This window comes from Haliotis rufescens, unplaced genomic scaffold, assembly GCF_023055435.1.
Source record: "Haliotis rufescens isolate VD_foot unplaced genomic scaffold, xgHalRufe1.0.p SCAF_30, whole genome shotgun sequence".
Classification (NCBI taxonomy): domain Eukaryota; kingdom Metazoa; phylum Mollusca; class Gastropoda; order Lepetellida; family Haliotidae; genus Haliotis; species Haliotis rufescens.
In genome coordinates, this window is record NW_025964002.1 from 1146334 (window position 1) to 1164565 (window position 18232).

The 18232-nt window shown below is 42.0% G+C and overlaps 2 protein-coding genes across 3 annotated transcripts in view; one reads left to right on the forward strand and one right to left on the reverse strand.

The window, feature by feature from the left end:
* LOC124152218 overlaps positions 1 to 8929 on the reverse strand; it is an 18358-nt gene extending 9429 nt beyond the window's left edge. The window contains exons 1-5 of the mRNA XM_048380396.1: positions 8833 to 8929; positions 7067 to 7263; positions 5943 to 5992; positions 3479 to 3543; positions 1632 to 1880 (exon numbers count right to left, since the gene is read on the reverse strand). Of these exons, the coding sequence (XP_048236353.1) occupies positions 1632 to 1880; positions 3479 to 3543; positions 5943 to 5992; positions 7067 to 7230 (528 nt within the window). The 5' untranslated portion in view covers positions 7231 to 7263; positions 8833 to 8929. The remainder of the gene's footprint in view (positions 1 to 1631; positions 1881 to 3478; positions 3544 to 5942; positions 5993 to 7066; positions 7264 to 8832) is intronic.
* Positions 8930 to 10499: 1570 nt separating this feature from the next.
* On the forward strand, positions 10500 to 17770 carry LOC124152219 (programmed cell death protein 6-like). Of its 2 annotated transcripts, none has more exons than XM_046525067.2 (6): positions 10500 to 10729; positions 12764 to 12825; positions 13950 to 13994; positions 14555 to 14713; positions 16710 to 16819; positions 17396 to 17770. In XM_046525067.2, exons 1-6 carry the CDS (start codon positions 10632 to 10634, stop codon positions 17495 to 17497), a joined length of 576 nt encoding a protein of 191 aa, XP_046381023.1. In that variant the 5' UTR covers positions 10500 to 10631; the 3' UTR covers positions 17498 to 17770. The 2 variants fall into 2 exon arrangements, with proteins under 2 accessions (XP_046381023.1, XP_046381022.1); XM_046525066.2 differs by lacking the exon at positions 12764 to 12825 and adding an exon at positions 12093 to 12154 and having other exon boundaries at positions 10501 to 10729.
* The last annotated feature ends 462 nt before the right edge of the window (positions 17771 to 18232 follow it).

Below are 18232 nucleotides of genomic sequence, written 5' to 3' on the forward strand. Positions count from 1 at the left end.
CATTCACACACACCATGTCTAGTACCCCGGCTCCCCTCTCTGCCCCGTCAACATTCACACACACAGTATGTCTAGTACCCTGGCTACCCTCCCTGCCCCGTCAACATTCCCACACACAGTATGTCTAGTACCCTGGCTACCCTCCCTGCCCCGTCAACATTCACACATAACATGTCTAGTACCCCGGCTACCCTCCCTGCCCCGTCAACATTCACACATAACATGTCTAGTACCCCGGCTACCCTCCCTGCCCCGTCAACATTCCCACACACCATGTCTTGTACCCCGGCTACCCTCTCTGCCCCGTCAACATTCACACACAGCATGTCTTGTACCCCGGCTACCCTCCCTGCCCCGTCAACATTCCCATACACCATGTCTTGTACCCCGGCTACCCTCTCTGCCCCGTCAACATTCCCACACACCATGTCTTGTACCCCGGCTACCCTCCCTGCCCCGTCAACATTCACACACAGCATGTCTTGTACCCCGGCTACCCTCTCTGCCCCGTCAACATTCACACATAACATGTCCAGTACCCCGGCTCCCCTCTCTGCCCTGTCAACATTCACACACACAGTATGTCTAGTACCCTGGCTACCCTCTCAAACCTGTCAACATTCACACATAACATGTCTAGTACCCGGGCTCCCCTCTCTGCCCCGTCAACATTCACACATAACATGTCTAGTACCCCGGCTCCCCTCTCAAACCCGTCAACATTCACACATAACTTGTCTAGTACCCGGGCTACCCTCCCTGCCCCATCAACAGTTACACACAGCATATCTAGTACCCTGGCTCCCCTCTCTGCCCCGTCAACATTCCCACACACCATGTCTTGTACCCCGGCTACCCTCTCTGCCCCGTCAACATTCACACATAACATGTCCAGTACCCTGGCTCCCCTCTCTGCCCTGTCAACATTCACACACACAGTATGTCTAGTACCCTGGCTACCCTCTCAAACCTGTCAACATTCACACATAACATGTCTAGTACCCGGGCTCCCCTCTCTGCCCCGTCAACATTCACACATAACATGTCTAGTACCCCGGCTCCCCTCTCAAACCCGTCAACATTCACACATAACATGTCTAGTACCCGGGCTACCCTCCCTGCCCCATCAACAGTTACACACAGCATATCTAGTACCCTGGCTCCCCTCTCTGCCCCGTCAACATTCCCACATAACATGTCTAGTACCCTGGCTACCCTCCCTGCCCCATCAACATTCACACATAACATGTCTAGTACCCTGGCTACCCTCCCTGCCCCGTCAACATTCACACATAGCATGTCTAGTACCCCGGCTACCCTCTCTGCCCCGTCAACATTCACACACAGCATGTCTAGTACCCCGGCTCCCCTCCCTGCCCCGTCAACATTCACACACAGCATGTCTAGTACCCCGGCTACCCTCCCTGCCCCGTCAACATTCACACATAACATGTCTAGTACCCCGGCTACCCTCCCTGCCCCATCAACATTCCCACACACCATGTCTAGTACCCCGGCTACCCTCCCTGCCCCATCAACATTCCCACATAACATGTCTAGTACCCTGGCTCCCCTCTCTGCCCCGTCAACAGTTACACACAGCATGTCTAGTACCCCGGCTAAACTCCCACCTTGGTGAATGTCCTGAGGAAGCGCTTGTCGATGTCCTGCACCGGCCCCTGTGCACTCTGGGCGCGCTTCTGGAGCAGCAGGTTGTAGTGCGCCATGTCGTGCTGGTGGCTGTCCATCACTTCTGTCATGTACTTGTTACGGTTTTCCAGGTACGCCATCTGGCGGTGGCGGATCTCGTCCTGCACGGCCTCGTACTCTCGCTGCAGTAGCTTCATGGCCATCCGCTCCCAGTGGGTTACAGCTCGTGTCTGGGAAGATGAATAATTAAACACCTCAGTGATAACATACACATCACACCTCAAGAATCTTACTGGCAGTCATAACATACACATCACACCTCAAGAATCTTACTGGCAGTCATAACATACACATCACACCTCCAGAATCTTACTGGCAGTCATAACATACACATCACACCTCCAGAATCTTACTGGCAGTCATAACATACACATCACACCTCCAGAATCTTACTGGCAGTCATAACATACACATCACACCTCAAGAATCTTACTGGCAGTCATAACATACACATCACACCTCAAGAATCTTACTGGCAGTCATAACTTACACATCACACCTCAAGAATCTTACTGGCAGTCATAACATACACATCACACCTCAAGAATCTTACTGGCAGTCATAACTTACACATCACACCTCAAGAATCTTACTGGCCGTCATGACATACACATCACACCTCCAGAATCTTACTGGCAGTCATAACATACACATCACACCTCAAGAATCTTACTGGCAGTCATAACATACACATCACACCTCCAGAATCTTACTGGCAGTCATAACATACACATCACACCTCCAGAATCTTACTGGCAGTCATAACATACACATCACACCTCCAGAATCTTACTGGCAGTCATAACATACACATCACACCTCCAGAATCTTACTGGCAGTCATAACATACACATCACACCTCCAGAATCTTACTGGCAGTCATAACATACACATCACACCTCCAGAATCTTACTGGCAGTCATAACATACACATCACACCTCCAGAATCTTACTGGCAGTCATAACATACACATCACACCTCCAGAATCTTACTGGCAGTCATAACATACACATCACACCTCCAGAATCTTACTGACAGTCATAACATACACATCACACCTCCAGAATCTTACTGGCAGTCATAACATACACATCACACCTCCAGAATCTTACTGGCATTCATAACATACACATCACACCTAAAGAATCTCACTTGGCAAAAATTGAAATAAATTAATATATAAACCAAAATATCGACTAACACATTAACTGATACATATATTGACATATAATTTGAAATACAAAATATTTATAAACTGGTACATCAACAGATATATTATAAACTACTGACTAAAATACAGCTACTGTTTTTGCATATATAATTGATGCTGCAATGACACAAAACAAATTCTTGTTTTAATCCACACGGATGCTGATTGCATTGTTTGTTTGTTGTTTAACACCGCACTCAGCAATAATCCAGCTATATGCCGGCAGTCTGTAAATAATCAAGTCTGGACCAGACAATCCAGTGATTGACATCATGAACACCGATCCACGCAATTGGGATACGATGACATGCATCAACCAAGTCATTGCAACAGTCCCAAGTGCTGCCATGAGTTATCTCCCCTGAGGTATAATCTCTTCCCCCATCTACATATCAATATATATATTGAATTATATAACTCATTTCCAGATGTTTCCCGAGTCCCACTGCACGGAAGCTGCAGCAACAGGAACAACATTATCACCCATCCAGGTGAGCTACACCTGTGACAACAAACACCACCATCATCATCTGTAATGAATTATTAACGATTCTCACCTTCCCACTAGCTGGGTTGAGTTGTCCAAACCTGGCCACCTCTCCCGCATCTTGCACCGGAGCCCCTGCAAGACAGTCCAGGCTAATCAGACGGCCATCAATAATTAAACACTGTGTCTGAATTCCACTGAATTGATTTACAGTAAGCCTGCGTACAGAGGACAGAGATGCCTGGCTAGGGCTGGGGTGATCCAGTGAGTCTAATGGCAATACAGTAATATAAGTGGGTATGGATTCAAACCTGACTGATTCAGTGAAAGTAAAAATATGCAGATCTACACAAATATTTAAGAGATTTGAAATATAAAGAAACTGTACACACACGTACACCTGCCGACGCAACCACCTGAGTTTCTGTCTACCATGTGTCACAACAAGGGGAACATCGTGACTGTTATATAGCACAATCTCATCTCTAACACTAGTTAGGCTATACTTTTCATTTCTTGGTTTACAGGTGGTTTAATTATTCTGGTTGATAAAATAGAAAAAAGAGACATTTCAATTCTTTTTGGCAGTAGGTCACATCTGTCTTGCAGTCTAAAGACTTGAAGCCACAACAGTTGTGTGGAGTGAACATATCATTAAGTTTGCAGTTGATGGAATAAGAAAAACAGTAAAAGTCACTGTCTAAATACTGTCTGGAAAGTAATCAATATTAACGATGTTCATCAACGGCAAACCCTCCCACACAGGTAAGAATGTGACTGCAGTTTGAGGAGGTGTACAGTAAGTCAGGTGTTAAACCAACAACAGCTACTCCCAGTGGCCGGAGTCAGGGACTGTAGTGACCGGCATCTCCATCACTGGCTGTAGTGACCGGCATCTCCATCACTGGCTGTAGACAATGGTATCTCTGCCAAACCCACAACCAAACCCAGGTAAGTGGCAGCATCAGGATGTGACACACTCCACCACCTGTTACACCCGACCGAGTGGCCATCTACTTCAGGGTGAATGTGATTCTCCACCATGAATGCCACCAGCAGGCCTCAAAGTTTGAATTTTTACCAAGTAGCCACATGGCTACAAGCATTTTTTTCCAGGTAGCCAGTGGTAAAATCAAGAAGTCAATATTGTAGGTAGCCAAAAGCATTTGAAATTATCTTTTATCAAATAACTATTATTATATGTACAAGTCATAGCACTAGTCTATTTTATGTTACTAGATTATTTAAGTATATCCTTGCTTATCCGGTAAGAATTGTCAACTGAAATAAAATACTAATTACATTAATATTTATGTATGTCTGTTCATTGTCGACTTTAGGAGGTATTATACGCAAGTACAATTATTAGCAGACATGTTTTCCACAATTGGGTTTTATTTATTTTTGGGTCTTCAAATGTGAAGCAATAGAATTTAGTTGCCACAAGATATTTTCAAGGTAGTCTTTTGGCTACCACTGTATTTTAGTCAGTAGACAAACTGAAATTTAGGTCGAATTGGCGACCGTTTTAGTTGCAACTTTGAGACCTGACCAGCCCTTCCTGATCTCCACTGGCCTCAGACTAGCAGACTTCTGATAAGTTCCAACTCTGGTACTACCTGATCATGGCGGTGAGGTGAGGTGAAATTGGGTTTAACGTTGCGTCTAAGATTATTGCACTTATATAGCAACGTGCATGCACGTGTGTGTGTGGCTGCTTGTACTAGTCCGGATTGATGCCGATTTATAGTGCTAGATCACTGAGATACCATGCCGCAGTTTAACATGAATACCCCACTCAGACACAGAATACTGACTCCGAGCCGACCAGTCCTTGTTTTAGCCCCTTAATGCCGAGCGCCAGACAGGGTAACAACAAGTACCATCTTTTAACGTCTTTAGGTATGACGCGGCCAGGGATCGAACCCCGAACCTTCCGCTCTCGGGGCGGACGCTCTACCATTAGACCACGGAGGCGGCCTGATCATTGCATCATCATATGGTGCTCAACATTTATTTGTTTGTTGTTTAACGCCACACTCAGCAATATTCCAGCCGTATGCTCGCGGTCGGTAAATAATAGGGGCTGGACCAGACAATCCAGTGATTGACATAATCAATACACGCAATTGGGATACGATGACAAGTATCAACCAAGTCAGCAAGCCTGACCGTCCGATCCCGTTAGTCGCCTCTTACGACAAGCATAGTCGCCTCTTACGACAAGCATAGTCGCCTTTTACGACAACCATGCGGTGCATGCGAACAAGTCTCATCAGAAATCCAAGAGTGGATTACCAGTGTGCCACCTCATACTATTATGCTCATGAAGCCATTTTAAAATATAAGATCCCACATGAATCCCCCTACATACCTCAGACACCTGCTGACTCCCCTCAGTCAGGGGGTATAGAAGGTTCATCTCCTGATGCATTTACAAAAACAAAGTGATCATTTTCTAAACATCATGAAACATGAAACACTGCTGAGGTACATGTACTCATACACTGATGAAACAACGCAAGATGTCTTACCTACAATATTAGCCAGATGTAATGTAGCAGTTGTCTCCCCTTGCCATGCACTGAAAGAAAGGAGAGCTTTATCAATTATGTTCAGAGTCAAAACATTCATGAAGTTAATAAGTGAGTGAGTATGGTTTTAGGCCGCTTTTAGAAATATTCCAGCAATATCACGGCATGGGACACCAGAAATGGGCTTCACACATTGTACCCATGTGGGGAATCTAATCCAGACCTTTGACGTGATAAGCGAACGCTTTAACCACTAGGCTACCCCACCACCCCCATAAAGTTAATGATAAAGACAAAGGCTGTTGTCAGTCAAGAGTAAGGGGTGAATGTTGTTTATGCTGCAGTAACCACTGAAAGCAACAGCCTCCTTGGTCTAGTGGTAGAGCATCTGCTCGGAGAGCGAAAGGTTTGGGGTTCAATCCCTGGCCGGGTCATACCAAAAAAATGTTAAAAGATGATACTTGTTGTCATCCTGCCTTGCTCTCAGCATTAAGGGCTTAAACAAGGACTGGTCAGCTTGGAGTCACTATACTGTGTCTGAGTGGGGTATTCCTGTTAAAGTCGATGGTATCTCAGTGGGCTGGCACTATGGAATCAGCATTAGTCAGGACTAGTCCACACCCGCACACATACATACACACACACACAGACACACACATTTATATCATTATATATTAATTCTTCTGTGACTTTATTGGAAAATATCAATACGCAAGTGTCATATTGCGACATGTGTATTGCTGACAGCCGTATTGCAATATACCAATATACCAGTAATATTGCACACCCCTAATGAAAATATGTACCGTATTCACCGGATTAAACGCCAGCTTCAATAAGTGTCCCCAACCAACTGCAAGAGCAATCTGCCTCTTACGGCAAGCAGGGGTTGCTGAAGACCTATTCTAACCTGGATCAATTTTCAAAGGTCCCAGAGCACTTATTACAGCAAATACAGTATGTATGTAGAATATATAGGAATAATGCATATGTATCTAAGTAATTCAACTTCAACAGACTCAACATTAATCTGAAATTAAGCAGAGATTTTTATTCTTGGAGTGATCCAGTGGAGATATATAGGTCAAACTGTGTCCTGATATGAGCCTAAACTAACAACTCACCGTTTCACAAGTGAAATGAGACAATTGAGACTGTCTGTGGCTTTCTGTGTCTCAGATCGGCTCTGCAGCAGTTCCTGTCGTAGCTTGGAGATTATCTCCAGCAGTGTGGCGGTAGACTGGCTGTCTAGACCTGCCGGCCCCGGGGTCGTTACACTAGCGGGCATCGTATCTCACTCAGCAACGTCAATGGAGGAACTCTGTCAGAGAACAGGAGACTGTTTAGAACTCTGCCTTCCAAGCACTAAATCCTACCATGGATCATCATGTGCATGATCCCAGACTGAACATGATTCTCCCAGAGGACTGACACAAGTCGTCACAATAAGAAATGTACTTGTAATTGACAAAGGTTGGAGAGATCCTGTCTGTAACGACATTTGTGGGCAAAAGCTGAATAAGTTTTATTTTTGTAGATAAACAGAGTTTGAAGTAAATGACCTTTTAAATAAATAAGGTGATGTAGACTGTGGAGGAAACCTTGAGATATGATACTTAAAACAATTCTGACCAAATATTGAACATGACACAGCAATAAACTAAGAATGAACATACTTGACCATGCCATGTAATGCTAATGGTAGAACGTCTCATGTACATCGACTCACTCCTTTATATCTAACTTTGGGTGGTTCTGACTTCATGTTAAGGTTAAGACAACATATATATCATTTGATATGAAATGTCAGTGATGTTACTGTACATGTAGGACTTTCTTTATAAAAGTGATATCATTTGTAACATGAGTGACTTGCGATTTATGTCATAGCATTGACAGTCATAAACAATGTCAAAAACTGATGCTGCAGGATAGTATATATTACACTATCCTTACAACACTATATAATCCTGCACCTCACATGAATTGTAATTAATACAGAAAGAACCAACTGTCTACAAAGTTAATTATGGCAGGCAGTAAAAAGTTGGTCAGATTACAGATCAGAGGCCTGAAAAATTACAAATTATAAACTATGACGCCTTGTCAAATCAAAATTAACCGAGAGCTGTATAACTAAACAAAGATAAGCCGATACCACTGTAAACTAAATACAAGCAGTGGCAACTTTAGACTGACTGAGACGGGTGAATAACACAACAAGAGTGAGTCAGTCAAACTTATCAAGTCGGCCGACAGCTCCTAGTACATAACAGAAAATGAAGCTCTGCCTATTTTGAGCTTCATATGCCTATTTTTCACATAGCCACACTACCATGTGCCCCTGTATCAGAAGCATCAAACAGAATACGGCCGAAAGGTATCTGGTATAATATAAGTGTTCCAAATCATTTACATATGATATAATGTGTTCATATATGATGATGTGAAGCCCATTTCTGGTGTCCTTGCCGTGATATTGCTGAGATATTGCTAAAAGCTGCGTAAAACCATACTCACTCACTCACTCATATATGATGACAGGCACGCAGGGAAACTATAAGAACATGAACATTATTTTCTTTCAAAACATATCATTTAGTGTATCACTGTATGCTGGAGTTTTTCTTGAAGTTTTTAAGTGAATCACACATAATGGCTTTATTGTAGTTCCTCAGTATATTTATACACAAATATACTGACAACAAATGGAACATTGGTGCAGTTCTCAATACAGCAAGCTGAACAGGCCAAACCAGCTGGTAACTCTCGACAGGAGTCGGAATTGTTTGCCTCCCACATAGGATTGTATATATCCAGGTCTGAACTAACATAGGTTATTTTAGATTTATCCTGGTAATGATGGTCCCTAAAGTACGTAAATCGCTACCTTTTATCTAAGTCTCATGTCGTTGTTATCATTGTCAAGGAATGCATTGAAAACTCATCCATGTTGTTTACAGTTGTGTCCCGGACACGAACTGCGGTCCTGAAAAAGACGAATTTGGGGAGCAAAATCGGAATAGGATTTGTTTTACCGTACTTGAAAAATCTCGTTTCGTGTCATGTTTTACGCCAAACCAAACATATTCGCAAGTATACATTTATGGAACATATCCATTACATTCGCCTGTTCATCATGTTTATAATAGATGTAATAGTTAAAGATTGGTTGATATAGAGCTTCTCTATGCCGCTTTTCCTCTATTAGACGCACGATCACCTATTCTAATTTCCCGGCGTCAAGTTTCTCAGGCAATATTTTTTACTTTAAATCATAATTTCTAGATCATATAAATAATAAGAAAAATTGTCCCTACAAGAGACTGGCGTCCTTCGATGTATGGTCTGCTTACCTAGACTTGCCTAGTATAAGGATCGAACTACTACACACCCATGGACTTATCATTCAGTACAGCCTTGGAGCAAGGCTACTTACTACCTTACGGAATCCCATATTCTACAGCCATACAAACATGGGTACATTTGCAGGAAACGCGGTCATCAGTAATGAAGGTAGTAATCATTACATGTTGTAAGTTCATGTGATAGGGGTAATTAACTTCATCTAATGAGGGACAAGGCTCCTATTAGAGACCCAGCTTCTAGTTATTGGACAGAGCGTTATGCCAGCGTGTCTTGGAGCGCAGCTTCTAATAAAAGGAAATACGGTATTTGTTTCTTGATTACACAGGGACGGTGGGGTAGCCTAGTGGTTAAACCTTTCGCTCGTCACGCCGAAGACCCAGGTTCGATTCCCTACATGGGTACAATGTGTGAAACCCATTGCTGGTGTCCCCCGTCGTGATAGTGCTGGAATATTGCTAAACGCGGCGTAAAACCATACTCACTTCTTGATGAGAAAGTAACTCACGAGGAACTTCAGGTTATAAGGTGTGCAGGACGTAGACAGACTCACTGCTCGTTTCATTTACAGAATGTTTGTAAGTTTGCTTGTTGATATTACTTATGATTGTCTGCTAGCTCAGGAATTAGGATATATTAATTATCGAAAAGACTACGATATTAGATAGAGAATACACGGCGACACTATCATTTAATACTCTAAACCGATAACTATGAACCATTTATACAAGCACGTTGGCATAGATCGACTTCCTGCTTTTTTATTTGAATCTTCAACCTGCAAACTATGACGCATTTCTGTAAGCAGAGACCATATAATAGATCTATTATATGGTCTCTGCTGTAAGCTTCTCTGACGTAGGTTGGTGTTAAATAATGTTTGCCGTGGACAAATCCATATAGTAGATTCATACGATTGACTATCCCATATTAATTTATCAATGCGACATTTAGTTTCGCGAAGAAAGACAGTATTACGTGCCTAGTTGTGCGCGCCATCAAAAAACAAGATCACATTTCGTTATTTAGGTTTGAAATCTATATTTTATAAGAACCCATATAGTTTGGTATGTAATAATTTTAAAAATGTGTCACAAATCATATGTGACAAACACAGAGTATAAATGAAACGGTACATTGAAAAGTGATATCAGATTTTTTTATAAACTTAATATATATGTTAGGCGCTCTGTCTCCTTCAGTGCGGGCCAGTCACACTGAGCAGGAAGTGCGCGAATATTCGTGGATATTCGTCAGCAAAAGATTTCGACATCTAGAGGTTTACTTAAGTTGTCACATTGAATATTGCAGCATTTCCTCGTGATGGCGTACTACGGGCAGCAGCAACAACAACAACAATATCGTCCACAGGCTCCGACAGGCGTGCCTGATCAGAACTGGTTGATGAGTGTATTTCAAAGGTCCGTTGGTTAAGATAACTTCTAGGCTGTGTAGGATATTAGATAAAAGAGTAAATTCTTACAGTAACTTACTCAAGCTTAGGTTTTAGGGCTCGTCCTGAAATTGACCAGTGAGGCTGTCACTGTAAGAAATGTAATTTATCTTTATAGTAGAGAGTGACTATATTATCAGTATTTTATCAATGCTTGATTCTTAAGGTGTAGGCCCTAATACAAATGAAATATTTTCTAGTGAGTAATTATTGACAGATGGAAATATAAATCAATACTATAGATCTACATCATGTACACAGAATACTGTGTTGCTGCGTCATTGTACATCATGTAATAGGTAGAATGTAGTTTTCTACCCTAATGACAACAAATCAATAAGTCAACTTTCAATAGTAAAAAAAACAAAGTTTGAAAGATATCCGCTTAACAAGTGAGAAAGACTGGGGGATGGGGGGTGGGGGACTATTTAAACTGGTAGAGGCACTATCAGTATCGAAATATGAAATGACTCCCCAACAAGATTATCATTATTTATGTAATGTACATATATATATAGCTTGTATAGTACATCAACAACAAAGAATATGTTTCCAAGCAACCTATTATCGTGGTAGAAGTTCCCTCAGTTGATTTTCAATGAATTTCTGGTAATGTTTCTTTATTTTTATTCAGTATGAAACAATGATGTTTTAATGTTGTAATAAGACATCATTTTGTATACACAATATAAATAAGTACATTTCAGCCCATGTTGCATGACAGTCTTCATTGTCAGTAAATATATTCTCCTTACATTGTGGTTAATCTTAACTTATGTAAGAGAGTGACATAACACATGAGTAATCAAGCATTCCTTGCATAAGAACATGGAGGGGGGGGGGGGGAGGTAAAGCCACTCACTCATGCATGAACATGATGAGCATCCTCCAATGTCTGATGATTGTGTCAGGTATTTTCATGAAAGTGGTGCAACAAATGTCATCTATGGCTCAAACTGTTACCATGGTTACTTAACATTCAACAACTATTCTGATAGTTATCACAGGTTGCCCAGTGCTGAAGTGTGGGTTCAAATCCCCGATTTGTTAGGTCCTGATTCTTGGTATGACAGAACTGTACCTGTGCTCGTGGCTTTCAGCTAAGTGGTAAATGTCTTGGACACTTGTCCATCACGTTGGCTGGCATGCTGTAAGGCCAAACACTGGATCACTAACTGCACATATCACAGTTCCATCTGTACTTAGTTTGACCATTCCTTGTATTTTCCTCCTGCATTTTGAAATGAAAATCCCTGGGGCCGATTGTCAGAAACAGTAAATCAGTTCCTGGTAACCATGGTAACCGTTGATGATGTACCTGGCTTTTCTAGAGTGGACAAAGACAGAAGTCAGCAGATATCGGTGAAGGAACTGGGAGAAGCTTTGTCCAATGGTAAGCTTCCGGTCATGCTGCCAAAACTGACCACTGTCCTGTCACCTCGGAGCATGCTTGTATTTCCCTCATGACCGACTAACACTGCCGTAGTCTGACATATAGACATCTTTGTTGTACTTGTCTTGTGATGCTTACAAACCTTTTCAGACATTTTCCTTTTGCATCTAACATGATTCATTTTCAGACAAGTTATTTTGATAAGTCGATAAACCTTGTGAACCAGTAATAATGGTAGTAACCACTGTTTCAAATTTATATATCAAAATATATGTTGAACACATGTGCTGTCCATATGCCTATCACCATGGTAAATGGCTACCATATTTTATAGGTAACGATAAATTTTCAAAAAGCAAAGTTACACTAAAATTTACAACTTGAGTAACAATGTAACATAAGGCAATGTACATGAAGCAGTTGATTTGTTCATGGGGAAATATAAGCAAGTTACCACCAGTTATGTGTGTACGTCAGTACTGAACCCCTGACACAGCATGACCCCTCCTTCCCATGCCCCGCCCGGCCCGGCCCCACCCACTGTCAGGAAGCTAGCAGCATGTAGTGGTTAGCGGAGTAGTGCCTGATGTCTGTGTTACTGTTGTCCAGGATCGACAAGGATCGCAGTGGCTCCATCTCTGGCCAGGAACTCGGAGTGGCTTTATCCAATGGTAAGGGTGCTGGGTGGCTGTCGTCTCTGTATCTCATACTAACCTTCCTATCTTCTGTGTGTTAGTGCCAGTTTCGTTTGTAACTTAGGTTTGGGGCTTCAGAGTAACTGTATTTGCTTGAGGGTGATGAGACAAATTGTTTATATGTTTTGTCATTTTAAGGATTAGGTGTATTTTTGAAAGGACATTTCCCTCCATTACAGGATTTGACTTGCATAGAGAAGTCTTGAGTTCAATTCCCAATGTGGGTACAATGTGTGAAGCCCTTTCTTGGTGCCCTGTAATAGACCTGGCATAAGACACTCACACTTTGTTACAGGGTTTATCAAGTTTATGGAATTTAAAAAAAATATCAGATGGGCATACATAGTATCCTTGCAGACAATGACACAATTTAGCATTTGATCAACCAACAACTAATGATAAAACAAGGCTCCCTCCCTTCCCCTCATCGGTAGTGATGACTTTCGTTATGCAGTTGATTGCACTTATGATACATGTACTGAGATACGTACCAAAATTTATTGCATGCATTCTCTTATCTGTAAATTGTTGTGAACTTAAATAAAAATAACCCACATTTTTTACAAGTTCGTAGTCTCCCATTTTGTTGGATGTTGCTTGGAAGGATAGGCTTACTATCTGTCTACCATTATGTTCTGTGACAATTGTTGATCATGTTTAGATGTTCACATCAGCAACTTCCTTGCAGTGTATCCCGGTGTGGTCGGGTTTAAAAAACTGTCCAGTCATGATGATCCTGGGCTGTGTACGGACCATGTTAGTCATTCAGGATTTCCCTGGCTCTATCAGCCTACAAGTCAAACAGAACGTTAGTAATAAGAATAGCCTCACCAGGATCAGTGTGTTACGTCTCCAGAAAATACATTGGTCTGCCAACACTAGACCTGACCCCAGAGTTGCCTCTCTTAGCTTCACCAGGATCAGTGTTTTGCATTTTCAGAAAATATATTTTGCCACCTTCAAATCCATAACTGTATAAGAACACTTTCTTATTTCATAAATTCCCCGTAATGTAACAGGAACCATTCCATGTATATGTTTGTCGGTATTAACGCCGGATCCTGCTGTCTGCTCATGTTCAATACACTTCCTTCTTGCAGGAACCTGGACCCCCTTCAACCCCGAGACAGTGCGGCTGATGATTGGTGAGTAGCTTTGTTTGTTTGTCATGTATGTTTGTTTAACGCTGCACTCAGCAGTTTTCCAGCTATAGGACGTCAGTCTGTAAATAATCCAGGCTGGACCAGAGAATCCAGTGATTAACATCATGAGTACTGTTTGACGCATTTGGATACGATGACATGCATCAACTAAGTCAGCAAGTGTCTTGTCTCACAGACCCTGAAACAAATATATCCAATACAGCCCATGCAAGTCTATAATGTTTGGCAAGTCTAGATAACTGCAGTATCTAAAAATGAAGAAGGTTTTGGGGCTCCTTTTTTATATTTTATAACTATAATTTAACAACTGTTTTTTCTGTAAAATATGTTCATTTCAAAGAATAGATGTAAGTCTGGCGGCTCAACGTGAATCCACAGATATCTTAATCATGTCATATGACAGAGGGATCGGACATTCTCTCACGAGTTGTCAGTGCATGTATTCTCTTATGGTAGATTGTTGTTACCATGCGTTGCCATAGATACACTATTTGTTGCCATAGATACACTATTTGTTGCCATAGATACACTATTTGTTGCAGGCATGTTCGACAGAGACAACTCAGGAACAATAAACTTCCAAGAATTTGCATCACTTTGGAAATACGTCACCGACTGGCAGAACTGTTTCCGTAGTTACGACAGGGATAACTCTGGTTCTATTGACAAGAATGAGCTGAAGACGGCACTGACTAGTTTTGGTAAGAAAGACAATCCAGAATACTTGTCCAGACATGAAACAGTGTTCTAAATATGAACTGTTGAGGCAGCCCTCTAAGTATGTAGTGACCATCTTGGTGGCCAAATGCGACTATGATTAGCAACCTAAATTTATCTACTGCTCGCCACTTGGCTACCTATATGTCAACATGACTGGTGACAATATCTGTTAAAGATATCTGTTGGCTCTTAAAATCTTAGGTTTGGCTCCTATGATATTTATGTTAGGAGCCACTTGGCTTAGAGGGCTGTGAGCTATAACCTCGACAACAGACACTCTCTGAGATTGGACTCATTACAACAAATGGTGGGCGAAGTCAGGCGAAAACACTTGTAGACATGGCTGCCTTTTTTCTGGAGGTTGACAGACTGTGACTGATCGGCAGAATTATTTCCAAGACAACTGGAGGTGTAGATGAGCCTGACATCTGACAGCTCCTGACATCTCCGAGTACAGCTCCATGAAGATGACTCCTTGTTTGTGGCCTGCATCACTATGTGCTTCCTCCCACATTATACTGACTGTGTTCTGAAGACATGTCTGTTCATTACAAATGTACTCCAAAACGCACCCGGAGCCTATAGATCGCGCTTCACGTGCACTTGTGTTAGTTTTAAATAAAGAATCTGTTCTCCAAAACGCACCCGATGCATAACGATCACATTGCCTGAACACACCAACGTATGGCTGTGACTGCACGTGAAATGTGAGGGTTGTGAGCAAATATAAGGCGGTAGCTCGCATCAGTTAGTTACTTGGTCAGAGTTCGTTAGAGGGATGGTGTTAGATGGTTAGAGAGATGGTGCTAGACAGATGGCGTTAGACAGTGTTAAGACTCCCTTATGAGTAACTGTTAGAATTAGCATTAGTTTCTTTCATTTGAGGTTGATTCATCTTTTCTTAACATAATAACAGGTAATCACGTTTAGTTCCTTGTTTCATTCAAAAAAGGTAAGTCATTCAAATTTACGATTAGTTTTCATTTTAAGTTAAACCACGCTCAAATATTCAGTTCCACTGCGCAACAGACTGTGTGAGAGAGATATTATATACTTCAGTGTGAAAGAGTTTCTGAAGTTGAGAAAAGTAATATTTTCATTGCAGTGAACATAACACTTTATATTTCATTAAGGTGAACATAACACTTTGACGGAACTATTGTCATACAAGAGTTAACTCCCCTTAAATTGTCTCCCTTTATTGTAAGTGTCAAGCCCGTACACAAACTGTTGACGTCCTTTTTACGTTAGTTCCACATTGACAAGGCAAAATAATGACAGATGATTATTAATGGAGTTCATAACACTTCTTGCCCTTTGTAATCTCTCGAAATATCCTCTATATATTGGACCGACAATGTTTACAGGTCTTTACAGTGTTGTGCACTCAAAACAACCCACTTGCCCAACGGTAGACAACCAGATTATGGAAACACGAATACGTACATACACCTGAAACACAAGTGTCAAAACATGTGGTGTTACCCTGGGCAAGTGTCTGAGTTAAAGTGTGCCTCTGTTCACCCAGCGGGGGCACGGGTTGTCCAGTCGTCTAAGGCGCTGCGATTCGCTATGCAGATTTGCATCCCTTGGGCGTGACAGAAACCAATGATTGTGGGTTTGAATCCCGGTTTGCCCCGATAATGTTTCAGGGTTTGTCAGCACGATACCCGTGCTCGTGGGTTTCACCGAAGTGGTAAACGTCTTGAGACCTGCATCACTTCGGGCTTTCCTCCCACATTAAAGTGACTAACCGCGATATAACTGGAATACTGTTAAAAGCGGCGTTAAACCCATCTCACTCACTCACTCACTCATGTGACCAAGTTGAAAGGGGGGGGGGGAGTCTTCGATAAAATTTCAATTTCAAAATTATCCTGAACATCAATAACATTTTGAAATATAATGCAAATCTCAAGACATATAGATAAGTATACTCCAATATGTCCAGTAAACAATTGTTTTCGTTCTTTTAAGGTTACCGACTATCAGATCGTTTCTATGAGATTTTGGTGAAGAAGTTTGACCGTCAAGGGCGCGGCACCGTGGCGTTTGATGACTTCATCCAGTGCTGTGTAGTGCTGCAGGTGGGTGTCGTGGCACATTCTATAAAGCCAGGGTCTCTTCCCTGGGAGGACCCGGAGAAGACTAGGTCTTCAGCAACCCATGCTTGTCAAAAAGAGGCGAATGACGGGATCGGGTGGTCAGGCTTGCTGACTTTGTTGATGCATGTCATCGTATCTCAGTTGTGTTAATTGATGCTTTTGATAACAATCAATGGATTGTCTGGTGTAGACTCGATTATTTTCAGACCTCCATCACATAGCTGATTGCGGCGTTAAGTAACAAACAAACAAACAAATGTTATAAGTGTTGTCAGATACCATTTGTTCTGTGAACAAGGGAGGTTTTGGCCTAAGGAGGGGCTGTCGGTACAATGGGTACAATGTGTGAAGCCCATTTCTGGTGTCCCTCGCCATGATATTGCTGGAATATTGCTACCAACGTAGTACCAGCATCACTTTGGACTATCCTCCCAAAGACTAGTTGTCATTTAATTGAGATATTGTTCGAAGTGACACAAACCCGCCTCACTCATGACACATTAACTTCACTTACAGTGTTATTATAAAATCTTACACATGACACACTTTCTTTTTCAGACGTTAACTGGCGCTTTCCGCGGCCACGACACAGACCAAGATGGCTGGATCAGGATCACCTATGAACAGTTTTTGACGCTGGTGTTCAGTCTGCGGAGTTAGCGGGACAACTTGATGCCAGTTACACGACACTTGATTCCTACTGACTTGCTGCTCATAAGAAAAGCCATGTTGTTTTATAATTTGTGGATTACACGTTGTATGAAGATATAACAGGGACTTGTTTCTTTAGGAGGAAGATTTTGTTCACGTTTGTTAGTTCATGTCTGTAACAAGAGTAATTTAAAGTAAAACAGGCCAACGTTCTGCTCTGACAGGGTTTTGTTGACGTTTGTTAGTTCCTGTAACGAGAGTAATATTAAATAACAGATGCTCTGTGGTGTTTTGTTAAAGTTAATTGATGATGAATTATCCAGCTAGGAAATAATGTAACGGTACCATGGTTACGTGTCACAACAGATATGAGACATGTATGCTTGATTTATGAAATGCATGACTATTGGTCCAACGTGATCCAATGCTGCTCCTACCCAAGTGATAATCATGATAATCACTGCTTGTTTTGTAGCGCATGTTGTGAGTCCGTTCTGTAATATTTCTTCAAGAAGAAAACGGGTTAATGTTGTATCAACTCTGTCATCTCAAGCAATGCTGATTTTACACAATTACGTACATGTCAACGATATCATCCCCTACACTCTTTGCCATGGATGTGACATCGGATGTGTTGTCAGTGATCAGATAGCCATCTATTCCCCCACACATCACTGTACCACGCTTGAGCAGTACCTGGCCTACCCCTCCTTACAATCCCATCTCTTCTCCACCTAGTTTTGA

Coding starts and splice junctions, on each gene's coding strand:
- LOC124152219 (XM_046525067.2), top strand. CDS start 10,632: ATGGCGTACTACGGGCAGCAGCAACAACAACAACAATATCGTCCACAG. Junction 13,995..14,554: donor GACAGTGCGGCTGATGATTG/GTGAGTAGCTTT, acceptor TATTTGTTGCAG/GCATGTTCGACAGAGACAAC. Junction 16,820..17,395: donor AGTGCTGTGTAGTGCTGCAG/GTGGGTGTCGTG, acceptor TTTCTTTTTCAG/ACGTTAACTGGCGCTTTCCG.